At 43.7% G+C, this 27,717-nt stretch overlaps 1 protein-coding gene across 2 annotated transcripts in view; it reads right to left on the bottom strand.

The window, feature by feature from the left end:
* The window catches only part of WWOX (WW domain containing oxidoreductase), a 979,671-nt gene that overhangs the window by 658,060 nt on the left and 293,894 nt on the right, over positions 1-27,717 (bottom strand). The window contains exons 8-9 of one of the 2 annotated variants that reach the window (XM_045439818.1): positions 22,075-22,339; positions 12,604-19,911 (exon numbers count right to left, since the gene is read on the bottom strand). In XM_045439818.1, coding sequence (XP_045295774.1) covers positions 19,894-19,911; positions 22,075-22,339 — 283 coding nt within the window. In that variant the 3' untranslated portion in view covers positions 12,604-19,893. Of the gene's footprint in view, positions 1-12,603; positions 19,912-22,074; positions 22,340-27,717 lie in introns of those variants that run through there. The other variant, XM_045439817.1, reaches the window with a different exon arrangement.

The raw sequence follows: 27,717 nt of genomic DNA, 5'->3' as shown, positions 1-27,717 counted from the left end.
CTAGTCCGGGCGGCAGGGCGAGTTTACAACAACTGACAGTAACTATAACATACGCCAGTTTGTATTAAGATGTTATTGTACCTTTCCAGTTCTAATCACCAATTATGACTCTATTACTCCTACTTGGCAGTTCATCTGCTCCTGCCTCCGCTAAGGGCGACTTGGAGACGGACCTCTGATCTCCTGGTTCCACCTCAGTGGGCGCTCAGCACGGCGGCTGTCATCTGCAGACACTGAAGAGGTAAGGCATTGCTTTTGCTGAGATAACTGTACCTGACCTTACAACAATTTACTAAGGAAATACCTGCTTAATAGCAGTGTGAGTGCAGTCTTCCTTTATGTTCACAACGGCACTGCAAATTAGCGACAACAGGATAAATCTATGGCCGGCTCACTAGACACTTCATTAAATCACTGTTCTCTTGCCTTGTAGCACGCTAATAGAATCACAGCCCTCGTTAGCTACTGAATAAAAGATCAATCACAGACTTTGAAAGCTCTTGCTACCAGCTTCCAGAGGAAACAAGGAAAAAAAAAAAAAAAAAGAGAGCGAGAGAGAGAGAGAGAGAGAGCACAAGCGAGAGATATTTAGGGTCATCGCTGAGATTCTGAATGGCCTCGCTGCAAGTTGCTTAAATTACCTTTTCCACGACTGACTCCAACTGTAATACTCAGAGGAACTTGTTAAGCCTGCTTTCGAGAGCAACACTCTAATATATGACTGCTAGACCCTGGTCAAAAGTTCATAATGTGCATATGTAAAAAGGTACTAAATTGCCTGAGGGCTAAAACCAGAGGAGTTTAATTGTAGCAAAATGCTGAAAATGGTCTGTTGAGGGTCCTTCTATTGGGATACTGCTGGGTCTGGCTGATTGAAGTACAGAACATAAAAGCCTTACAACAATATTTCCTTAAATGCTGGGGAAACTGCCAGCAGTTGGTATTGCATGAATGTTGTGGTTGAAGAAAAACATTTTCCTCCCCTAAAATAAATAGAGTATTAAGAACTGCTCCAGCCCATAATTCTAAAGCATGACGGAAGAAGGGGGGACTCAATGATAATAAATAAGGTATAATTCATAGGGCGTATCCAATCTCCTCCAAGTGTATTTTTACACGGGGCACAGAGAAGGTGTTCAGGCCTGACCTGCAAGGGTTTGGGGGACGGTGAATGGCCCTGATTTTGAAAACAGCTTTGCACTGCCCCGGGCTGCCTCGCCGGTCGCTGGTTTGGATGTACCCAAGTGGGGATGCTTGCAAAGGGCCCTGTTTGGCTTGTCATTATTTCTTCTTTCATTAAATAAGATCTCAAGTCCCAGCTACACACACATTTGGCTCGTGTGGATGGTCTTCTCAATCCAGAACTCCCCACCTTCCCCAAATACACTCCTATTTCCCACCCCTCCGTCCCCAACTTCTGGCCTTCCTCATCAGTTCCTCATCTGGGTAAGTTACAATACAAGAGCCGTGGACGGTGACTCAGGTGCTAGGAGGACCCGTGTTAGATACAGGACACCCAGGAGAAACTAGAATTTGCTAGGTGGGCTCTCTGATTCACAAGACCTGTGTGTGAAGGGTACAGTTTTCATGGATAGTGAAATTCCCATGTGCCGTTTGAATCAGGTCTTAAGAAACACATACCACACGTGGAACGGCACACACAGGCTGCAGCACCCAACTCCCAGGAGGGCAGCATAGTAATGACCGGATGGTTTGATCACCACCAGCACTGTGCTGCATGCCCGCTACTCAGGTGTGAAATTTGAGCCATGGCTTGGGTTATATCTGTGCCCAGAATTTGACAAATGCGATTAGCAATATCCATATCCTTACTGATAACTGGGATTGGCAGTCCTCTCCAAGGAAAACACTTTCCAAGCTTACAGGGAGATACAAGGGGTACTTCCTAATAGAACAGACTAAAAACTCAAATCAAGCACGCATTTAATACTGAGTATCGCATCGCTCAAGGACCGTTCCACCTCACAGGTCCCACCAACTATTGCTAGGCCACCTGAATGGGTCCAGAATGGCCTGCATTCCATACTCTAAAGGGGCTCAAATCTACTCTCTAGTTCCTCAAAAGCAAACACGTAGCGGGGTCACTGGACGTGTCCGCCATAAGCTGAGTCAGTTGCTTCTCTGGCAAAGCGCAGATCTGAGTTATTCAGGTCCATGTTGTAGAGAAGGAGCAGGCAGCTGCAGAACAGCTACTCCGCTCTATCTCTGGTCTGTTCCCGTGAGCGCTGGAGAAATCTGTGCACGTGAAGCACTAGTATCTGAGGAGGAAAGGAAGGGCATAGAAGGAGTACGGGGCAAAGGGGGTTCTTAAGTAGAAAACAACTAAGAAACCAAGAAAGTGCCAGCAGCCCCCTGGGCCCCCGGGAATGTCAGAAATGGCAGCTTACTCAAACTCTCCATCGTTTCATTCTCTCCAGGCCTCAGGCCACCCATCTCAGAGGGAAGGACCGGAACCATCCTCGCCGCATGCCGCTATCCTATTCCTGACCACACATTCCCCAACAATGGAGGGGCAGATCGGCTCCTTGGGCAACAGTACCACGCTCCATCCATGGCGCCCATCCCAGGAACAACACTCAGCCCTGGGGTCAGGGCTGGAGCCTGCGAAAGCCCTGGGGGGCCCTGGAGTGCATCCCAGGGAAGCAGCAAGATGCAGTGGGGGAGGGCACGCATGTCAGCTCTGTCAGGCTCAGCTCTGTCCCTTGCAAGCTGCACGATGCAGGCAAGGCCTCGATTTCCTCATCTCTAAAATGGGCATAATAATGTACAATTCGCTAGGTTCCTGTGGGAAGTAAGGTCATTGGAATGACATATAAAACATACCTGACCCCTTGCCTAGCACTCAGCAAAACGCTTCTTCTCTCTACCCCACCGTGTAACCCTGAAAATAATCCAAAGGATGCTCAAATGAGAACACTACAGACAGGACTGTCCTAAAATATGGGTGCAGATTTCAATACGACTGCAATGAAAAACCATGTGGACTTTCTGGGAATCACTGTATTCCAAGATGGACTTTATGTAATACCATCACCCACACTTCAAGAATGTGAAGAATGAGACTTATTATAAGCTCACAGGGTGCATTTTGATGCACGTTTACAAACTGCTTACCCAGAACCTACGGAAAAGCATGAAAATGATAATCGTGACTCACTGCCTCCATCCCAAGCCAGCTTCTAAAAGACCGAAGACTTCGAAGGCTACCTTGAGAATTTATAGGCGGCTTTCACTTCCCCAGGTTAATAACTGACACGGCACCTGTATGATCTGTAACCTCGGTTCCATTCGCTACAAGCGTACCCCATCCCCTCACCCCATCCCCGTCCACCAGGTAAAAAGAATGAATTCATACAAAATGCCACAATGAATGCGCAAAGGGACTGCCGAAAGGCCAAAGTTACAGGGTCAGAGTGACATCCGGGGAAATGATGGCACTCGGTTCAGTTCCCACTGAAGATGCCATAGTTTAATACCACGCATAAAAGCATGCACTAAAATATCCTAAAAATAATAATAATAAACTATCCCTGATTGTAAAACCATCAGCAAAATCCCCGTCACCCACCGACAGAGCTGCTGTGTGGACTGGGTTTTATGGACACTAGAGAAACACAGCAGGGTTACCTCCCTAGGAAACCGTGCGGCCTGGCTTTATGAATATTCTGCGTCGGTTCCATACTCGGGGGTCCCCGTGTTTAACTCATCGCGTGAGCCCAGAGTCCTCGGAGCCAGCGGTTTCCAGCTGAGCAAGTTAAGGCAGCAACCACACTTGACTCATTCAGAGACAGAGGAGAGAGAACTAAAGTGTGTAGTTAGTACTTTTCTAGGAGGAAATTACTTCAGATTTACATAAAGTGCAGCAATTAGGTATTTCTCTATCTCTCAAAATAACTTTTTAAAAATTTCGCTTTCCTGAATATCCCCGACTGTAAATGTCCATACAAATATATGTATAGCATGCAGGCCAATGTCTTGCATGATGCAAGTCTACTGATGAAACTCCAGGCCTCACCACCTGCACCCCCAGCACAGATCCCCATGCAGCTTCAGTACCAACCATAATTAGAGGTATAGCAATGGTGGATTTTTGTCCTAAATCGTCAGACATTACTGAAACTGAGAGGCAAAGACTTTCAAAATGAAAACGTTTCTAGAACTGAACAGTGAGGACCTATAGGCATCAAGCCACACCCAAGTTTCCATGCAGCTAAATTATGGGTCAAATAATTAACAAGAAAGGCAAAATAAGGGTAAGCTAATCAAAGATGATTCTGAGACGTTCTGAGATGGGTTTAGATAAGCCCTACCAGGGACCATTCGGTCTGGGAAAGAGGCATTCACTACTCTGTCATGTACCATATCTTGGGACTCTTAAGTTTAATCTTGCAATTTTTCATTTGTTACATCAAGAAGGCGTTTTCGGGGGGATTCTGGCTGGCTCAAATGGAAGACCATGGGACTCTTGATCTCGGGGTTATGAGTTTGAGCCCCATGTTGGATATGGAGACTATTAAAAGAAAATAATAATAAACTTTAAAAAAAGGAGACCTTTAGGTTGATTGAGAATGCAAACAAGTCACTGACATTATTTGTAAATACTTAGCTGCATTTAAACTAGAAGATGATTTCCAAGAACATCCACGGGCAAACAGCAGCAGCAAATAATAATGGCATACAGAAATGCAAAAGTAAATTTTGTCCCATAAAAAGCAAACAGATACTGGGTATTTTACAGTTAAACCATGCACCAGAGATACTCACAAGCACAGATTTTAAAGAAAATAGGAAGAAAAGCACACGTAAGTGGAAGGGTAGATATACCACGTGACCTCATGGTGAGAGAGAAGAGAAAACGAAGAAGAGGAAGAAAAAAAAGAAGTTGCTTCTCGTGACAAAAGATGAAATCTGGGGTCATCATACCCTTTTCATTCAGATGACCAACGAACTGTATTTATAACACAACACGTAACTCCTAGGCCACTTTGAAATATCCAGTTATGCAAGAAATATGCAATCATTGAAAATACTGGAAATGCCACGTCCGTTAAAATGGGAAATAGGTGAGCATCTCATAGCACAGTGAAAACGCTCCCTCGGCCTGAACTTGAAACAGTCCCTTGACATTTCAGGGTCTAGTTTCTTGATCTCTAAACTAACGGGCATGGCCTACATATCGCCAAGGTTGTGGCAGGACTGTGGCCACCTGAGACTACCAAAGAAAGACTTACTTCATCCTACCAAGCCAGGTGCTCGTGGATCAGTTCTTCCAAAGTCATCTGCCGGCCTCCGTTCGTTTACTAACATTATCCCTCTAGGTTATAATTAATAGTAGCTACTAGCCTGGGAAAACTTCAAGTAGTCGTGTAAGTGAAGTCAATTAAATACCGAGGTGACACAGGGAATGAAAACTGTGAGAAATAAAAGGTTTGTTTTCTTCCCTCCCAGGCCCAAGAAGGATGTACTAATTGTTCCATCGCTTGTCCCCCATGCCACATACAAGTGAATTATAGCGCCACCTATCAGCAGCCTCCAGTACTCAGATGAGTTTAGACATGTATTCCTGCACGTGCACATATATAAATGTAAACACACGTACACTTTTCAAGGTCAGATTCTTTCTTGTCTTAATGCCAAAAAACTATGTGACTTATATTCTATTTATTTTTCAAATGCTGCACATAATTTAAGTAGACACATGTTGTATATGTGAGATAAACTAAATAAACGTTTAGCTCAAACAATGCTATATAAATGAAACAAAACAATCAGCTGAAATACTGAAATAGTCTGCAGACCAATTTCAACCAGAGCAAGCTGTGCTCCCTTCCTCTCACAGGGGCGGGGGTGGGGGTGCCTCCTTAGTTTCCTCTTCTAGAAAAGGGGCCCTTTCCTGCGACCTCCAGCATGGAGAGTCAAGAAAGTGGAAAGTGGTAAGTTCACGTTCCTCTTATACATACCTTCCGTGAGCTTCATGAATGCTGTCAAACCAGAGAGTCTTATAGGAAGGGCTATTAAGAATTCCCAAAAGAAAGCTTAGCATTGGGGGGAAAAGCAATTGTGAATTAAAAAGAAGCAGAAGCAGAAGCAAGCAAGCAAGCAAGAAAGAGAAAAGAAAAGAAGAAAGAGTTTTTTCTATTTCCATCCACTAACTTCGATCGAATTCACCTTTGCCTGCTCAGGACAAGTGTGCAGGACATGAGGTGACATCTGCACGGTACAGCTCTGGACACTAAGACCTGTAATTAGTCACTACTTTGAAAGAACCAAATCTGGACTCAAAGAGAAAACTTTCTGCCATTTTATTCCAAGCAGCAAGATGGCATATTTGCAGGAGAGCCTGGTGTACCCCAGATAATTCTGCAGTGGAAGAGCTGTCATCAGACAACCAAAAAAGGCCAAGGAAAGGCCCTTAATGAGGACAGTGGTAACAAAATGAAGAAAAAGAAAGCGCACACACACACACACTAGCAGAGACCGTTATCAGTCAGTCTGAACATACGCCAACTCCCCTACGTGCGCGGCAGAATAAAACCGGAGGATGGGCATGTGTGGCATGGCATTTTGACACTGAATAAACCATCCTGCTGGTGGCATCGCTTAAGAAAATGCTTGTAGAAATGCTGCCAGCCCACAAGAGGATGCGCATCATCTCTGTTCACAGTGCAGACGGCCCTTTATAAGGATGGTCGGTCAATGCTGAGTGGGCTAATTTGAGAGCTCCGTCATCAGATGGCATTGCAAATCTCATTACATATTTTAAATCACGTTAACATGGTTTGTTAATGCTGGTGTTCACTGAAAGGCCACAGCTACTTAAATAATGAAGAGGCATGATAATTTTTATACATGTTATGGAAGTGACATGTGTGGCTACTCTTAATATTCCTTTCTTAGAACCTGTCTTACATCATTCGTGAAGTGTCATCACCAAAAACATAGATCAAGATGTTTCCGAGACACCACAGACTCATGGTGCTCATAGTTATTTATTGAGATAAACAACACACCTACCTGAAGGAAAAATACTTATGTTCACGATACTATCCTATCACCTGTACCCAATATCCCGGAGGCAAAAATATAACGCCACTGTTTTAAAAAAGAAGAGACAGGATAATATTTTGTTAAGCACTAAACAAAACTTAAATGTCAGATATCTTCCTTTACTTGTTTACTGATGCATGCATGTACCTGCGAGCGTGTCAACAAATTCACCCACATAGGTGTATATTCCCCCAAGTATTTCCTGGCCACGTATCTCCCATGTTCGGTTAACACATCGAAAGTTGTTTCTCTTGCTTCTGCAAAATTTTATCTCCTGGCCCCTGATACTGCCTTTGTACAGGCTCAGAAAACCTTCAAAAGGCCAATTCTTTCAACCTATCTATTGGTCTCTAGGCTCAAAAGTCTCTTCTTCCCGACTCACTTTCTCACTGCCATAAAAATGGCCTCTCTAAAGCCCAGACACAACCTGGAGCCAGCAGAGGCCATCGGGGGTAGGGATTTGGAGCTTGAGCAACTGAGTCCACGGGAAAGAGCTCGAATCTCCACTCTACTGCTTTTTGTTATGTGGCCCTGAGCAGGGTATTCACCCTTCCCGGCTTCCTCAGCAACAACAACAGGGGACACCATTCTCAAAGACCCACAGTGAGAAACAGATAAGGTATATATACTAGCCCTGGAAGACACCAACCACTCCATAAGTGTTAGGGTATTTTCGTATCATCCCCCTCATCATCACAGTCTTATCGCCATCATCGTCAATATTAACACAAGATCATAAGATCCCACATCTTCAACCAGGTCCTCGGGGGGCCTTTGATTTGTTTTGTTTTGCTTTTTGGCCTTCACCTCCTGCATGACTCAGCACAAATCCTTTACTATAACACTGACCCTGTTTTGCTTTAAAATTAGAAATTGTATTCACCGTGAGCTTCTTGCACTGATTTGGACTTTTCTTAATATTGCATTAAAATACTGTTTATCTTGATCACGGAGGGTTTTTTTTTTGGCACATCCTTAAATTTGTCTCCAGAGGTGGCGCTGGCCCTACCACTGCTGCAAAGTCTACCTGAAACGTTCCCCTTTTCTTTATCTACCTGCTTCCCCTCCTACACATCCTTCAAGTCTCGGTAAAGAAAGAGGTCGTCTCCATTACGCATTATTGGCTACTCTTACATCTGCCCCCAAAGGAGAAGAGCACTGTGTGTCCAGTGGTCCCCATGTCTCCTCACACCAACATTCTTCATATATCGCTGCCCTGTTTAACGGAAGCGCCCACAGGCCAAGGATTCTGACTTGCTCACTTTTGCATTTTCTCCCCCCCTGCGGCAGCACAGGAGGGCACTCAATGAACATTTGTCAGATGGGAGAAGATCAAATAGTTTTAGAGTGGCAATTTTCAAAGGACAGATTGCTATATAGTGGGTGGTAAAACTGGGTCACAATCAGCACTTTTAAAAATGAAATACAATCAAGAAGAAAACAGCCGACAACACCACCCACAGTTAGAGAGCTGTTCCATAAAATGTTTGTTTCAGACACACACACGCACGCGCACACACACGCATGTAATACACAAAGATACACACACACGTATATACGTAGGGATACATGCACTGGGTTGTGACATAAAAATCTTTCGTGGTAATCAAAAAAGGTTTGAGGGGCTCTGGGGTAGCTCAGTTGGTTAAGCATCTGATTTCGGGTCAGCTCATGATCTCACAGTCTGTGAGTTTGAGACCCGCATCGGGCTCTGTGCTGACAGCTCAGAACCTGAAGCCTGCTTCAGATTCTCTGTCTCCCTCTCTCTCTGTCTCTCTGCCACTCGCCCTCTCTCTGTCTCTATGTCTCTCTGTCTCTGTCTCTCTCTCTCAAAAATAAACATTAAAACAAAACAAAACAAAACAAAACAAAACAGGTTTGAAAGACAATGTTCTGGAGCACCAACAGCACATGTTGACCCATCCTTTACAACCTGCCTGGCCACCACACAGTAAGGGCAAGCGTTTCAAAATCATCCAAATGTTTGGAAGTTCGTAAAAGAAACAAAAAGCAACAGCCTCAGAGACCAATCCCGGATAACTGAGAAACCCTAGAATGTCGGAACAGACTTGCAGAGGAATTTCTTAGGTATTAGCTGAGAAATGAATACCAGTCGTTTATGAAATCAATAACATATACTTCTGGATGAACTAACCATCACAAAGACTCATTAAAAAAAAAAACTGCAGGGGCGCCTGGGTGGCGCAGTCGGTTAAGCTTCCGACTTCAGCCAGGTCACGATCTCGCGGTCCGTGAGTTCGAGCCCCGCGTCGGGCTCTGGGCTGATGGCTCAGAGCCTGGAGCCTGTTTCCGATTCTGTGTCTCCCTCTCTCTCTGCCCCTCCCCCGTTCATGCTCTGTCTCTCTCTGTCCCAAAAATAAATAAACGTTGAAAAAAAAAATTAAAAAAAAAAAAAACTGCACGTGGTGAGACTGAGATGTGCCTGATCTAAAAGTGTGGTTTGGTGGGAATACCCGACCCAAAAATCTCATGAGACAAAAGCTGTAAAACTCAGCGTGTGCAAAAAGCATATGATGACATCTTCGCTGTACAATGTATCTAGGGGTGTGGGGAAAGGTCCTGGTGAAAAGGAGTTTAGTAAAATAAAAAAATTTTTTAAAGCAACACCTTAAGTATCTGTATCAAGTTTAAAAAGTTGATCAAGGTATTTAATTGACTTAATGGAATTTATCCTGTATTACACTGTCATGGGAAAAAAAAAATCGGCATTGTTAATACAATTCTGATTAAAATGTTTTATTCATAAATACGGAGTTAAAGAAAAAGTCTCAGGATCAAAAGAGCAGGCTGAAATAGTTGGTTTTATCTCCCCCTGCCCCCAAGCAGATTTTCTAAGTGTACGTGGCTCTCTGCATGATATAATGAACCCATTTGTTGAGTACTTAGTGTCTACAAATGTCCACATATACTGTGATTGATAACTAGCTTTTGTTGTTTTTAGAAACCATCCTGAACGAACTGAATATGAGATAAATACATTTTTCACAAAGATATTTAAGATAAGAACAGCTGGCTGAAAAATAATAATGGGCATAGGAGAAAGAGAATAATCAAGAAATAGAAAGAAAAAGACGAAAGAAGAAGTAAATGTATATCAGGTCCTTGAAGAACTGTGATTGCATGCATATACATGTGTGTACACACACATGTGTGACTAGACACACACATATGTGACTAGAAGTCTTGCCATCTGGGCAGCTGGTATACTCCTTGACAGAAAACAATATCTAGCATCATATAAATCGTATGAGGAAAAAAAAAAAGTGGAAATAAAAGCGAAAGCTCCCCCCAAATTCCAAATGCAGGATGGTTTTATTAAAAGATACATTTTGTTGGGGCTCCTGGGTGGCACAGTGGGTTTAAGTGTCCAACTTCGGCTCGGGTCATGGTCTCACGGTTGATGAGTTCGAGCCCCACTTCAGGCTCTGTGCTGACACCTCGGAGCCTGGAGCCTGCTTCCGATTCTGTGTCTCCCTCTCCCTCTGCCACTCCCCTGCTCACGTTCTGTCTGTCTGTCTCTCTCTCTCTCTCTCTCTCTCTCTCTCAAAAATAAATAAACATTAAAAAAAAAATTTTTTTAAGTTCTGTTTGGTCAAAGGGTGTTGCATCATCTCTTCTGTTGAATGTGGACAATTCAGAAATATGCCCCAAAGTGCAGACCAAGATGAAGTGCTTTTGGCCTTGTATTATTAACAGATTTAATGTGATATGCCTGTACTTCAATCTACATCACTTTAGTAATTCATAGTTGATCTGCTTCCAAAAACGGATTTAAGGTGACCCAAAGAAAGAAAAGGCACAGAACAAGAGGAACAAAATGTAGAGCCACTAAAAACCAGAGGAAGTTGATACGCTCACCATTAGCATAAACATGGCTTGAAAAGGCACAGAATTGGATGAGCAGCTCCAGCAATACGCTACAATTTCATTACCAAGCAGAAGAGAGAACGGTAGGTGCTCAGGGGCTCTCCTTGGGATTCAGAGTTCAAGGGCATTCCTAACATGCAGTGTGGTACAGCTTCACGTGCTTTGGGGTCAAATAAGAGACAACATCCCTGACAGTAGCTTCTTGTGTGTCCTCAGAAATCAGTAAACCCCAAGAAAGTTCACATTAACAGGTAGGACACAAGAAAACCAGTATTTCTTGAGGGTCTACTCTATGCCCCAGGGTCGAGTGATGACTTAATCCACAAACAACCCAAAGACGTGGGAACGATTTTCTCCATTCCAAAGAGAAAAAGAAAACCTGAGGTCCAGAGAGGTCTTGTGATTTGCCCACTACAAGGAAGGGCTGAAGCTCAGAGCCCTGCGTCTTCAACGTCAAAGGCGTGGCCTTTGTGCTTACATTGCGATGCGTTTCTCTTCCACAAAATAGATGAACACGCTCTTCTCAGGTCCTACACACCTTATATGGCTGGTAGCGAATGGCAGGAAATAAATGAGTGGACACATGGGAGGTGCTTAGAACAGGTGAGTCCTGATCAATCAGAGCAGTGGTTTTGTGGTTATTAGGTTTTTTTTCCTCTAGATTCACAGAGCAGACACTTAGCCAGGGAAAACTCACAGCCAGTCTCTCAAATACAAAGAATACATTTCAAATCTTAACGTTAGAGACTTAACAAGGCAGCGTGTCAGTGGTGCACAGGGCAAAGGCAAGCTTTTTTTTGCACTGGATGAGAAAGACCTCCACTCCGGGTTCAAATATGACTCCGACAGAGCCTTGAGTCTGGCAGTGAGACAAAATGACACTGGAAGATGTGGCACGCAAGCTTAAGAGGAAAGCAAACCGCTACAGAGAACAGGCCCTTCTGGGTCTGGGATATAGCAATTTGGTATGTTCCCCTATATTTCATCCACAAGGAATATGCCGGCTCATTCTTAATGGTTTTAACAGAGTGCACGAAGACAGAAGAAATCTATATTATTTTCATGACTGGATACATTCCAGAATCTAATTCTTTTGAAATACGTTGTAATTTTTTTTTTCTTTTAAACATCTTCTTAATGCCTTCTTTATAGGACATGTACTCAGAGTTAATGCTGAGATGTTAGGCCCACAAATTTCATTACGTGGTCATTTATGGTTATAGACAGTCAACAAAGACACAAGTGACACATAACACACCCAAAAGCCAACAGGAGATGCTACGCTCTAAGAAGGAAAAACAGACTTATTGTATTCACCTGCCGAGGAATATTAAAATATCAAAAAAAAAAAAAAAATTAAGTTCCCAGATTTTACAGTTGTTTTTTTTTTTTTTCTTTCTTCTGAAGAGTGAGAATACTAAGAAAACATTGTGCAGGTCTCAGTAGTTGATATACAGTATTTTTTTTGGATCTGGCGAATATACTTTTTATAACTTTTCTGTGAAAGGAGGGACCTTCTAGCTCAGATTACTTGGACACTCTTACTGTTTATTCTTCCCTTTTTTGAGCAGTCAGAAGAGATTTCTCTCAGTACTTCAAATAAATAACATATCCAGCTGAACAAACACCATACATTCCCGTGGATTACTTTGGCTTCTTAAAGAATATTTCACTTTCTTTTTTTTTTTTCAAAATGTAAATGATTAAAGAGACCCCATCCTATGAAACTTGGAGATGAAATGTCTCAAGCGGTGTAGAAGGCAGTATGTGGCGAAACAAAAGCCCCATCTCAGTAAAAAAAAAGAGAAAAAAAGCATGATATTTCACAGGGGAATATTAGTATATTACTAAGATATTTTACTTATTATACTTTCTAAAGGAGAGGTTTTATAACATGAACACATTCAATATCAATCTCTACAATATTTTCTGAAAACAGCAAAATGAAAGTGTTTCTTCCCCTTACATTGCTGCTGAAAAAAATAATAATAATAAACCCCAAAACCGAAACAACAAATCCTAGAGACTATACATAGACTGCAACAAGAATAATATTCTACGTGGACTTTGAAATGATTGCTGAATTTTATCTAGCTTTATGACTTTAAAAAAAAAAAAAGTTCAAATTCTGTGGCCAATTTTTGAAACTTGAATCAAAACTCGGCAACACACGTTTCTTTAGGAAGAAAATTTGGGCCATCGATTAACATGGCCCCCTCTACTAAAGAAGCAAGAAAATAAATACTTGACTTTCGGAAACATAATCCACACGTTTCTTTATTTTTTCCATAAGCTCTCTTATTAAAAGACTAAATCTTATCTCCCACCGTGAGGCAGAAATGCATAAATATAGAAAAAACAAAGTGGGGGCATCTGGTACCTCTTGCGGCCCAGAAAGAGGGAAGAAGACAAGAACGTAGAAAGGACCCGAGCAGAACAGCAAGGCAGACAGAAGCGTGTCAGTAAGGACTGCCATGGCGCAAGGCCAGGAAATATCGAAGCCTGGAAGCAAATCTGTCACCAAAAGGCACTGGAAAAAACCAACGAAACTGGACTCGTAAAGTGTGACAGCCTCACAGAGCTCCCTGCCTCCCGGTCTCCACGCTACGGTGAAATCCTCTCTCTGTGAATGCGGGTCCCACCCAGGGACTTGCTTCTAACAAACAGAACGGGCAAAAGTAGTGAGGTGTCACTTCTGTGGTAAGGTTGCGAAGGACCGGGACTTCATCACGCTGACAGACTGTTTCCTCCTCGGCTTCCGCGCTCTGATGAAACAAGCTGCCACGGTGGGGAGGCCTGGGCAGCAAGGAAGGGACAAAGAGGCATCCAGCGAATGGCCAGGGAGGAACCAGAGAGTCCCCAGTCTACTGGGCCACAGGGAGCTGAATCCTGCGAACCAGCACGGGACCCTGGAAGTGGACCCCTCTCCAGCTGAGCCTTGAGACGGTTTCAATCTGGCTCACCCAGGAAGTGTGGTCTGGCAGCCGACCCGGAAGCCAGGCCCCGGGTTCCAAACCCACAGAAACCGGGACGGAAGAAGATGGGGTGTCATATTTATAAAAGTGCACAGGCTGCAACAGGTGCTTGTGGGGGGAAAAAGATCACTTACACTAGGTCAGCTTATACCCAGATTCAAACCTCGCGTCCCTGCACTGTGCTTTACTCAGCTCTGGGGAGTCTAGGTAGGTCCGCGTTTCTGATGGTCTCACCTCGGGTTCATGACAATGAAGTGAGACGCAGTTGGCTTTCCCGCGAGTCTGGACCTGTGGGGTCTTCTGGGCCGGTCATTCCCAAGGGCAGGCCCAGGACTTTCAAGAACAACACAGCAGTGACACCATCAGGAGTTTTCCTGAAGTCAAACGTCGTCCACTGCGAGGTCTGCTTTTGGGTCCACAATCGGGTCCTGTTTATACTTTTTGGCGTTAAAATACCCATTCCTTAAAAAACGGTGCTGAAAGTCAATGGTGGTGGGTTTGTTTTTCATGTTTTCGGGATAAAAAGGTACGAACCTACATTAGTATCCCTTTCTTACTTCCTTTCAGATTATACCCATTCTCTAAAATCCGTAAACCACACAAGCCATGGGACTAATTTGACTAATCTGGTCAACTGACTCATTTTACAGATGACACAACTGAGGCACAGAGAGGGCAAATGATGTGCTCAGAGACACACGATTGTTTGATGACAGCAAACTCTAAGATGGCATTAAGTGAGACAAGGCACATAAAGATGTAAGACCCAGAGCCTGGAGCCTGGCCCCGAGTACCTTTGCATGTGACACGACCACCGGAACTGATTTTCTTAGTGTCTCAAGAAGGGGCGGGGGCGGGCGTGGGTTTCAGTTTCTCTACAACTCAGAACACGGGATGTGAGTTCTTTTTCTTGCTGCCAAAAACACACATGAGCCGCCCACCTCCCAAGGAACGATCAGCGCGTCTGGGGAGTGACACAGACATCAACGTCCACAGAGGACACGTGGCAGAAGTGCTGTCACGGGGCCACGCAAGCTCCTGGCGTCTGTCTCATCGTGCTGGCCTCCGACGTCTACACTGCACTCCAGCCAAAACCCGCTGGAAAAAAGCATGAAATTGGAGAAAAGGAAACCGAGAGGGGAGGATCAAAGGCGGCACCACGGACTTAAAAGCAATGAAAGAGCTAGCGAGGCAGCGGGGATGAGGCCACGCGTTACCAAAACGCCGGCAGGGGTGCAGAAGAAAGGGAGGCGAGGAAGATAAAACTAGGGGAATTTCAAATCTTGGCTAAATGTTCATTAAATAATTTGTCACACATATTAAGGCCAGATCGTCACTCCCCCCCGCCCCCCCCCCCCCCCAGAGTGCTCATTCGGGAACAAAGGCCTAACCAGACTTGAAACGCTGAAAAGCCAGGCGGAGAAGATGCCAGGAAGAGAGGCTGTGGCCTCACAGAGCCACGCGTATTTCCCTTGTCTTTGTCTTCAACAAGCAAGGGCTGATCTTCCCTCAAAGCTAAGTGTGCAGTTGGTGGCTTCAAACAGGCAGCCAGGAGGGCTTGCGATACGCACCACGGAAACCCGTCAGGTCCCGGCGGTCATTCTGCGTGTTCCTCAGGCTGGTGGGTGGTGTTTCTGTGCTCAGTGCTCGCGGGGGTATGAGACCTTCAGGAACAGACCCAGAGCCGTCATTGGGAGGACAGACATCGACTCGAGGGGAAGGGAAGAGACCCGTCACTCGCCCAAAGACATGATGATAACAACAGTAATAAATATTTATTGAGCATCTAGCGTATTCTGTGTGCTGTGTCGTACTGCTCATCAATTCTCAATGCGTGTCAGTTGTAACACTTAGTGTTTGTTGAGCATCGAGCACATTCTAGGTGCAGCATATTCCTAAGCTCCTTCGATTCTCAACAAGAACCCCTGAGGTAGGTCGAACGTTCCAGTTCACGAATCTCAATCAGCTTAGAAAATGTGCCCAAGAGGTAAGGTGGGAGGGAGAGCCAGGGTCTCACCCAGCTTTACAGCCTCTTCCCCACGCCTTCCGGTTCTCTCCTTAGGATTTCCCTCCACACACACCCCTTTGGAAGACCCCTTATCCGGCACTTGGCCGGGAGGCTGGGAGGCCTGGGTTCTGGTCCCAGCTCTCCTGCGTACTAGCTGTGGGATGCAGGCCGGGCCCCCTAGCCTCATCCGCTTCTCTATCTGCACATTGTGAACTGCGGTGCTCTGCCCTCCTCAGATAGAGTAATGATAAGGAATGCCTTAATGACTGTCATTCATTAAGCACCTAATCGTCTTTCATTTATTCATTTACAAATATTTACTGAGCATTTACTTTATGGACCAGGGATACAGTGGTGTGAATGCAAAAACAGCACTTTCAAGAGAGGGAGAGAAAGGCATTAAACACAGAACAGCACAGATTGTTTTTCTAAATTGTGTTTGTTTCCAGTGATCTGTAGGAGAATTTCTGGGCGTCCTTCATTCGTTCATTGGGCACATGTTTACGGAGGACTACTGCGTGTCAGACAGTATTCTGAGAACCAGCCCTTAGGAGGGCACAGAAAGGGAGTCTTGACCACATTCTGATCTAATGCTTCCTTGGGCTGTGATGTTTGGATTGAGCTTTGAAGGACGAGTAGAAAGTAACTACACCTGGAGGAAAGGGAGGGTTTTAGACTAAAGGAAGTATGCTTCAGCATCCTTGAGAAGGAAGGAGAATGAGCTCTAATGAGATTGAGGTAAAGCTCGCCACATAGAAGGGGACCAGACAAGGCCATGCTCCTTTCATTCAATTCTCACGTGCTTTCACAGTGACCCCCTAAGAAAGACAGGATTCCCACCTGACAGATGAGAAAAACTATAGGCACACTTATTCACCAGAGCCTGCTCAAAAGCCATCGTGCCATCCATTTTCTCTGCCACCAATCTCACCTCCAATCCTAGAGACACAAAATGCCAGAAATGCACTTTCCCAGCCTCCCTTGTACCATGGCTATGGACAAGCGACTCTGAATCCTGGCCAGTGGGAGCTGAAGCAAAGTGCTACAGAAGACAGTTCTGAGATGGAATGCTCTGAGATGGAATGTTCTCTTCCTTGATAAAGAAGGGAGGTATTCAAGGAGGGGCCCCATCCCTCCCATTCTGCTTTCAGACCTCATCATGTAGGATGCCATGGTTGCTGCTACTGCAGCCATCTTATAAGCATGAGGGAAACGCTAACACAAGCACAAAGAAGCTGCCTAAAAGTAGCCAAACACACCCCTAACAGCCCCTGGATTTCTGGATACATGTGAAAAACAAACCAATATTATTCCAAAGATTTTTAATTGGGCAGTATTAACTCACATCCCAAAACATGAACACTGATGTAGAATATGAACCTCACAAAGGATGCATCATTTCAAAGTTATATAATCACATGAGGTTAGAACGTTGAGTTTTGAATATAGTCCTAATGGTTCTAAATGCTTTGCTCTTTTTCGCTCTACCATATCCCTTGGGCTGTACCTTGAGCAAACACTGTTCACTTTCAAGCTCTGGACGGAATCAGAGGTGACTAATAAAACCAATGCCAATGATAATCCTGGAAAACGAGCAGAACGTGTGAGATAGCGGCCATGTGACCTCAGCAGGAAGAGCACTGCCAACAGGTCCTCCTGTGGGGTTCTGCAGGAAAGGTCAAGTGCGGCCCAGTCACGGCAGGGTCGTAGGAGTCTAGTTTTCTAACATATCTGGACTGGCAAAGGCAAAGCAGCCAGAGAACTCAACCCTCACTCGGGAGTCCCCCAGCATTTACATTAGTGAGGAATATTCTGAAATTTCTACTTTGAAAACTCTATCTCCTCCTCCCAGCCCAGGAAAAGGCCCTTGCCTTCTCCTCCAATGCATGGGTAAAGATTCGAACGGGGCTTTGTCCTTGATAATATCTGGAGTGTAGTCAGCTGCAGGTATTTAAAAGTGGGGGGGGGGGGGGAAGAGAAGTATTTTTCTAAAACACTAATTTAAAGAACAAATCAACATCTATTATCTCCTTCATTATGTTTTAAATTATACAACTATAAATCACCCTGCGGCGGGTCGTTCAAGGGCAGAATTACCCAGCTTGGCTTTCGCGAAGGTTAGAAGAATGGCATCTTGTGCTTTTTCTAGTTATAATTTATAACTTTGCAACAGGACCGGTGGTGCAGATCCATCCATTAGCGGGGTGGCCGCACATCTGTTAAAACTCAGCCCAATGACTGCCTCTACACGGCCACAGGAAACGTAACTCAATCATTCCAGAAGTTCGACAAACTCGAGCCATTTTTTAATGTAAAATGATTTGAAAACGCAGCTCCCTAAAACATCTGCTAAGCTCCTGCTACCCTAACACATGATATTCTTTCTACCGTTACCTGCCAACATAAATATTTGGTCACTCAAAACACCCTCAGAGGCACGTGACAGAGCTCAGCTTCAAATTTACATACCGATCTGCAAAGGGCTGGCTTGGACCTAGGAACTCGAGCTAACGCGTTGTTTACCAGAACTGAAAGTTTACGTGGGGCAAAAAAAGAAAAAGAAAAAGCAAAAAAAAAAAAAAAAAAAAAAAAAAAAAGGAAAAGGCCGAGAGTTAAGTTCATGAAGGTACTCTCAAGCATTTTAAAAAGGAAACAATAACGGCACGAGGAGATCTACACAGTGGGGACGCTGTGGTGCATCAGACAAGGCAAATGTACTTGGGAGGAGCCGGTGGAGGGTCTCAAGGCAATGTGGGTGAGTTCTCTGTGTTCCTTGACTACCGGGGAGGATAATCATTCTAGCATTGTGTGGAACCGTTGTGAGGAATTAAAGCATCACAGGGTCTGGACTAAGGTGCAAAGTCACATCCTACCTGAGGGCACAGCAGGAGTCTAAAGTCACCAAGTGGCAACGATTGCCAATAGCCAAAATTGGAAATCTCTTCTATCACCCAATAATACAATAAGCCTGGTTTTGTGAATTAAGTTCCTTGGAGAAATACCAAGGTATGAGCACTTTATATATCCTTACAGTATATATTCATGCACACATATGCAAGATACAATTTTAGAGTATGTTAATTGCATAAAAGACAGCTAGGGAGACAAGAAAATAATGTATAACATAGCCATGGTGGATGTGACTTCATTATCAAAAAGCTCCCACCAAACTTTAAGATGTTTCAAGAGGAACTAGAGTCCTGCATATTTTTTAAACAATATTTTACAACAATCCTATTCGCCGGACGCCTGGCTTGTTCAATAGGAAGAGCATGTGATTCCTGATTTGGGGGTTGTGAGTTCAAGCCCCACAATGGGTGTAAAGATTACTTAAAAAAAATCCTATTCCCATTGGTATGAATTATTTTTATTTTTACACAAGTTGGAGGGAAAGGAAACAAAGGCTTCCCCCACAGACTCCTCAAACACTTGTCCTACCCTCCAGACCTCAAGGGGACGCGGTGCCAAAGACACAGCCTTACCAGTAGGGGTCGCTGTGCTGAGATTAATCCCTATGAGTTTCTCATTAGTGATTATTATACTGCAGGCAGCCAAAATGGAAAAATTAATTAATTTCAAAGTGATAATGCATTTACAGCAACAATTAGAAATGTATAACTGTAAAAGGGCAACATTTAAAAGACAGATTACATTTAATAAAGTTGCACAAGAACATCCAATTGTAAAATTACTGATCTGCAACAATATTCCTTAAAGAGGCACTTAAAATAGCCTGACTCCATGAAGGGTGACCTAATTACTGTAACTAAAATCGCCGTAGTCACAGCAAGTCACAGCAAATAAAAAAGGGACGTTGATATTAGAATACTGCTGTTTAATACTTAAGGGAGCCAGCTACAGTGGAGAAGCAAAGGTAGGGCTTCCGAGCACAAGGGTGGGCTGTGCTTCTCCATTCCGTGACCTTGGGCAATGCGATGGGTACCCCAGCAACACTCATGTCAAAAGGAGACACTGTTGGAATGACACGCAGACACATCAGTGCAGCACAAACGGCCCCCTGGCGATGAGGACGTTGCATTTATGCTAAGCTTCTTCGTGGGCATTGAGGAATCCAGCTTTCACAGGGGGTGACAATGGGGATGCGACTATGTGGCTTATGTCCAAAAATAAATGTGTGTTAAAAAAGGGAGAAGGACACTCCGCATCCACAAAACAAATGTCTTCTCATGATGGAAGTAGCGTCAAGCCACGTACTGGAGGATAAAACACAAGGTGACCTTTCCAGTGAGCCTGGTCTGTCCTGCCAGTGACATAGCCCCATCACGCTGATATCTCTCCCGCATACACACAGTCCACACACACCCACAGTCCACATACACACAGTCCTAAATGTCTATGTTGTGAAGAAGCAACTGTCTGTGACTCTGACAAATTCATTCCCATTCCACGTCTTTATAAACCTAGCCAGAGAACTCTGATGGCCAAGAATACCACCGGACACCTAAAGATATCAAAACACGATTAGAAAAAAGAATGTCCTAAAAATCTAAACCTACATACATATTTCATAGTCTTTATCATCTATATGCTTATCCAAAAAAGTGCATCATGGCATAGAAAAGATGCTGTTTTTCAGTGACTGGGGGCCCAGAACATGGAAAGTTCATTCTACTATGGCTCCTGGGAGACCAGATGTACGTGTCGGAGGCCAGGCTCTCTTCATCTGGACACCCTTCCCACTGTGCCAATTGCCTCCTCCTTGGGCCTCTAGGGACAGAGACAGAGGTCCACCCAACTACCACCAGCAGACTCCGGTCTACGGACTCCTTTAGTTCTGTAATCTTTATATGCAACACAAACAATGACACTTCGGAAAATAATCCTCTCCAGAGGTGATATAAACAATAACAACAACCATCATAGCAGGAATACTACATACCTACTATCTAGGCACATTATTTAATCATGCTTTCCAATCTTGCAGCTATGTAAATCTAAATCAATTAAGGTAAAATCCAATGAAAAATTCAGCCTCTCGGTTGTATTTAGCCACTTTCCCAGGGCTCCAGAACCACATATGGCAGGTGGCTACCACAGTGCACAGTCAGATAAAAGTCACCAGAGAAATTCCATACCCAATGTTATAAATGTCATACCCATTAGGGTCAATCCCCACAACAACCCGTATTGCTATTTTAAGTGTGAGGAATCAGGCTCAGAGTGGTTGGGTATCTGACCCACGGTTAAGTGCGAATGGCTGCTGGAGAAGAAGGCAGACTATTCAGAGGCCACATGATCATTTTCCCAGGATAATGAATTCACCTTGTGATACTCTCAGAAGCCAAAACGTGTTTGGACCTTTCTGAGGATTAGAGGTTAAGTCTGTTAACTGGAATAGTATTTGCATGCACTAATTTCAAGCGTTTTTAAAGGCCCGTGGCTTAGAAAAAAAACACCATACCAAATATACTGTGTAAAATGTGCATTGCTCATTTAAAAGACTTCCTGTTAAAACGTTTTCATGGAAGAAGTTTCTAGATACAGAGGTTATACGACCATCGAAAATGTAAAAACTTCCTATTTACCTTTGTGAACGCTTCCGAATTTAACCACAGAAGTGTGATTCATCCAAAAGGACTCACCTTTGGGGAAGTAAAGAATAAAAGGCACTTGGGACCGACAAAAAGTTTTCCAGGTGAGGTTCACATCCATTAAAAGAAGAATTTAGAACATCAAATATAGATTCCCAACTGAAACAAAGGAATCACTTCGGCTGATAATTCAACAGTCACAAACCCATGTTTTTCACCTACTGACACAAAACACGGTTTTCAAGTACTATGCCTTCTGAATAACAGCAATTAAAAAAAAAAAAAAAAAACAGCATCAAAAGAAAGCAAAGCATCTCCACCAAGACTTCAAGCCACCCTTAACGCAATACTGGAAAAACCACGTTTTCTATCCAGCCCTCCAAGACGCCTTTAGAGAAACAGCTATAATCTAAGTCAACTGAAATGTGTTCGAGAGCCCTGACTGATGGCTTTAACAGGCCCGAGGACGTGGCTGTCAAGACCAGACTCGGCACTACCGCAGGAGAGAAGCTGAAGAACACGCGTGTGTCCGTTAAGAGCGCACTGAAGGTGTCTGTGGCGGCGACAGAAGCCATTCACTTACCATGGACTTGGTGAAAGGCCTGGCCAACGTAAACAGCAGCGTGTACACCCACCAGTTACGATGAATGGACGAATACAACATGTTTCCAGGGTGCACGGCGTTCGACGTCACCCCACGCGGGGAGAGGCGGCGGTGGAGCTCGTTGGAGAAGAGAATGTTGCACAGCTTAGACCGGTTGTAAGCCAGCATGGCCCAGTAGTCATTTTTAGATGGAGAAAGGCGGCTGAAGTCCAGTTTGCCCGAGGAATCGTTAATATCTGTGAATCTAAACGACACAAAACAAAAAAAGATAGGAAGTATGACATGAAGCAGCCAATCTCTGACTCCTGATAATAATAGCGTTTTATTTTTATTCAAGTCTGAGGACACCACCACAGAGGCAACTGAAAACCCAACTGGGCAAATGTAGAAACAAAGTCTCCCTTAGAAATGGACAATAGTGACTGGACACAATAAAACAACAGCATCCAAAGACAGACTACATAAGGGCCCAAACTCGGAAATGGGGCAATCTTAACACACTCAACTCCCCCTGCTTCCAACGTGTATTTTTCAAAACCTTCAAAAGGAAGTTCAAGGATAATTAAATTAAATGGAAAAGCATCTTAAATAAAGGGCTACAGCTTTTGGAAGCAGAAAGATATCACATTCTAACCTTTGACGGGGCTTTCCTGGGTTATTTTAGCCAACGCTTGAGTCCTGTATATTTTCATTTGATCCTCCAAGTAAATATAGATGAGTCTTGCTGCCCCCAAGACTCTTTTCCAGATTAAAAATTAATGATTATAAAGGGGTTATAACCTTGGTGAGGTGCCATCAACAGCCTTATACGTTTAAAAGATAAATGTAAACAAAGCCAGAATGAGTTCTGGCAGACTCTACTGTTTTTAAGTATACCCATGGCATAGAAATACACAAATCAAAGTAAGTAGTTGATGTTTTATAATTGGGTCTGACGGAGTCATTAAACACCAGCTGTTTGTTTCTTTTCTTTTCTTTTCTTTTTTCTTTCTCTCTCTCTCTCTCTCTTTCTTTCTTTTGAGTAACAGCAAAGTAGTGACTGCCCTAAAAGAAAAAAAGGATCATAACAAAAGGAATTTTCTGGAGGTTGATCTCATCCTTGTTAAAGACTCCTCATAGTTTCCTTCATTAAATTAACTCTGAGCATTTGCACCAAGTAATAAGGAAATATAAGGAGAGTACTCTGGGTGCTGGCTATAGAAACAAAAGCAAAAGGTAAAATGAAAATCATGGAATAATCTGGTTGTTCCTGGATATTAGCAGTTCAGAGTGAGCTACAAGGAAGGTAAAAGCAACCCAGGGACAGGTGAAATTCATATTTTCATGGAAATGAAATAGCCCTTCTCCAGGACTCAGTCAGTGACATCCAATTTCTAGTGTTAAATGATATCGCCACTCTAAAGTCATCAACAAGGCTGATGGCCAGAAATGTTATCACGGATGCAACAACAAGACCTTGAAACTAATTGTTGGCTGCCTGTTTCCAAGTCCCCAAACCACAGGAAGTGCCCAGACTTGCGAGCTTAATCATCAAAAGCACTGGAACTTAGCGGGAAATTTGAAAATTTATGGGGGCCTTTTTCTGATTGTTATAATGACTGCCGGCAGGGGCCGGGGATGGTAGACGTCCTGCAATGCAGACGGAGTCTTGCTCCATGAAGATGGTCCCACTGGACATTCATGCAGATGAAAAGCCCGTGTATAATTATCTGAGCCTACAGCCTGGCTGTGTTTTTCATATATGCACAGTTTTGACATCCACTGCGTTTCCAAGACAGTAGTCCTACAGCCACGTATATGAAGAATGAATGCACTTTCAGATTTCATGGGTTTTGGGGGGAGGTGACGCTTGATTCCATGCCAGGAGTATTTCAGTCTGCAGTGCCACACCTGTTAATGGTCCGCATTTGTGAGTATCCCAATGGAGGTGACCGACGCATGGACACGCACATCTGATTACTTATCCTCCTTGTAGTCCTTCTCAAGTTAAGAAACTTGCTATTTTGTTTCACATTTATTTTTTTTTCTTTCCATTACAGTTAAGCTAGCATATTGAATTAAAATGCATTTATGCAGGGAAGTTCTATTATTTCTGAACTTTAATCCAACGTAGTAATAAGGTATTACAGAAAAAGACTGTCGACAGCTCAGTGATCCGATGTATGGGCCATGTCTTAGAGATTCTACCTACTCTGTGCAGAAAATAGTATCAAGGATCCAGACCACATCTACATGGTATGGGACGAAAATACCATCCTTCTCTTACTCTCCACTCTTTTTCCATCACCTTTGCAGGAAACCAGTCTTGGCATCTGTGTTTAGCCTAACCCAGCATGAGTGCCATTTCTTCCAGGAGGCTCTACCTAACTAGCTCTTTCACTGCTTGTTGTCACAATGATTTCTTGGGTGGCAATGGGGGACAGATTGAAAGAAGCCATGCAAAGCAGATTGAAACACTTGTTTCCACAGAAATGAGGTGCCCACTCGCCAGGACCCAGGCGGTGATATTCCTAGTATTCAATGGCCCCACGCACCTCCCTGCCAACATCAGTAACAAAGCAAGTCATGCCATCTTTGCATTTTATCTGTATGCTGGGTACTGTGTGCTGTGTCCTGTGTGCCTCTGTCCTTACCATGCCGGAGTGCAGGCCATTTGCTCACCTGGCTCCCCCAATGAACTGTGAATTCTTGGAAGGCAGACAGTAAGCGTATTTACGCCTACTGCAGTGGCCAACACATAGCAGGGACTAAATACAGGATTAGAGAATTAAAGTTCGATCCTGGGTTCAGAATTCCAAACTAAGTGCCAAGCTTCCTTTGAGCCTTGCTCCAAAGGCAAAATTTAGCATTACCTTTGGGTTCTCTATATCCCTCATCAATATTTGCAGGTGGCACTCCTACAGTTTAGAATGAATTCCCTGCTTTGGTTTTTAAGGACAACACGGAAGTCTTTCATGTGGGGAGCACTAGGTCAGTTAAACTCCTAAGAGGTGGGAAAGGCATTCATTGCTAGTCCTTAATCTAGAAACAAGGCAAAAAAAAAAAAAAAAAAAACCCACAAACAAACAAAAACAAACAAACAAACAAACACACCAAAGAAACCCACTATGATGGGAAATTAGGTGGAACCAAGTTGAAGGAGCTTCTCAGGTTGGAGAAGCACAGCTAGGAAACAGGAGGCCCACCCTTTACAAGCAGCCCCCATCCATGAGCAGATCCCCAATTTCCTGCCCTGCTGATCTCCTGGGCAGCAAACCCATTTTTCAGGTCTGATTAGCTTGTATTGACAGTCCTCTGGAAAGCAGGAAGGGGGGAAAGCCTTGGGACCCCTCTGAGCCAGGGCGGGCTTCCTGAAAAATGACTGCGTTCACCTCTCCGCTCAAGAGGCAGTAAAACAACCCTTCAAATGCTGCCGACTCTATTTTCAACTTGAAGAATTGACAAAGCCACACAATAATGTCTTAATAGAATTATCCTCCTTCCAATACAGCAAAATGTGACCATTTTGCTCTCTGGGCATCAACATTTGTTGTTTGAGGGGACCTCTGTCTTGTATTTCCATATATACTGCTCCCTTATTTTTTTTAATGGAGGATTTTTACATTACCAAAAATAATTAGGCTGGATTCTATGTAGACAAAAGCTAGTATGTTCAAAGAATAGGACAGAATTTGCCTCTGAAGCTGTGTACGTGTGTGTGTGTGTGTGTGTGTGTGAGTGCGCACGCAGCAACTTGGCCCTCAGTGCAGCTGCAGCCATTCACAGTTGTTCAGCCAGCCCTCCGCTCTTTCGTTCCATTTTAATTGTTATCTGAAAATTTTTCACAGCAAGGAAGTCGAGTTCTCCTTTTCATATGATGTATTTTAGGTATGCAGAAACTGCATTCACTCTCTCAGACTCCAGATAAGTAACTAAAATACAGTGAAGACACGGGGAGGCTAATAAATATTTTGCCTGGGGGCAGTCTGGTATAATATTTTCTGCAAACATAGGACTTTATTTTTCCCCTAACAGGGGGTCTTGACTCCAACGAAGAGATTCCGCCAAGGTTTATGGAGGTAATTAGATATCAACACTTCCATTTTACAACATGGTTTAAGGCTCTGGTCCTTGAGCAGTGAGTGAGTGCTTTCCCAGGACTATGCACCCAGTATTCACACCACCTCTAGGGCACCACAGGAGGCCATGCAAGTGTAATAAACAAACCAGCTTGGGGGAATTAGCATTTTGTAAAACACACACACACACACACACACACGCGCGCGCGCGCGCACAAAACACACAAAACACACAAAAATACCCCTTAACATGTGCAAAGAATGACCAGAAAGCAGAAAACTAGGGCCAATCACCAGACAGGACAGGGCCTGATAACACATTTCAGGAAGTCCTCGTCTCTAAACTAAACTGGGTCTAATTCAGGAGACCAAGGCCCTTCCTTCCAATTCCTCTGTTAAATGAAATTAAGATTCAGATCTCCAAGGTAGGCTCGAATTACGCTGAAGTCAAGGAGAGAACAAAGGCAGCACATGAAATACCATTTGAGATACAGATTTACAAAGCGAAGCAAGAAGCTACAATTCAACATAATCTCCCATTAAATACCAGCTCATTTAAACATATCCCGTGGTGCCCTCCACATCTGGCAAATGATTGGGACTGGCAGATTTATTTCTGGAGCTCGCGCTCCCGCGCCGGCCCCCACTCCTGAGCAGGGCCACTCCACTTTTTTTTTTTTTTTTCCATGAACCTGGTGTGATTTGCAAAGATAAGGATGTCCAGATTTTGTTACCACCTAATTACTAGATGTTTCGTGTCTTTTAACACGGGGGAGGATTATTACGGGCATTTTCCTTTCATTTCAGCCCTCATAAATGTAAAATGGTAAAAGTAAATCTATCTGCAGTATGTCACTTCTACTATAAGCCCCTGTGTTTGGGAGTGATAAAGGGTTCAGGCTAACCCTTGGCTGGTCTCTCTCTTCCCAGGGGTTACATTTTATGGAAGCGTGATTAAAAAAATAAGCTTCATTCTGGGTCACTAAAACATTTCAGGACTTAAGACGGAGAAGAAGGGGGAAAAAATAGGCCCCTGCACACTATTTTTTTTTTCCCAGCTTCTTTGCTAAGAGTGAATGCTTCTGACCACACCAGGAAAATCTCCCCCACCCCACACATTAAATCTAGCCTCACCCGGCGAGTCCTTTGTCTTCTTCGATCACCTCTCTTTAGACAAATAGTTGTTCATCCAACTCTAGAAACAAATACGCTGAAAATAGGATGAAATTTTCAAACGCCTTTTTAGTCAATTGGATATTCTCCTAATGGTAACGGAAGAGAAGTGCCATCTGATGTTTTAATTGAAATTTTAACCAAAAGAGGCATGGCCAGATTTCTAATATGTTCTAACTACAGTACTTCCCTTTCTACAATTACACAGCTAATGTCTGCATTGAATTCCCTAATTTCTCATTATAAAACAATTGGATTTCATCTCGTGGTCTTTAATTGCATTGTTTCTCCTGCTGGAATAACTGCACATTCTTCCTGGTGAGGTGTTGAAGTTGTTGAATGACAAATCAATAAAGGTCAGGCATTCAGATTTAATCAATTATTATCCCAT

This window comes from Leopardus geoffroyi, chromosome E2 (genome assembly GCF_018350155.1).
Source record: "Leopardus geoffroyi isolate Oge1 chromosome E2, O.geoffroyi_Oge1_pat1.0, whole genome shotgun sequence".
In the NCBI taxonomy this organism is placed as follows: Eukaryota; Metazoa; Chordata; class Mammalia; order Carnivora; family Felidae; genus Leopardus; species Leopardus geoffroyi.
Note: the sequence above shows the minus strand (reverse complement) of the source record. Positions and strands in the feature narration are given on the sequence as shown.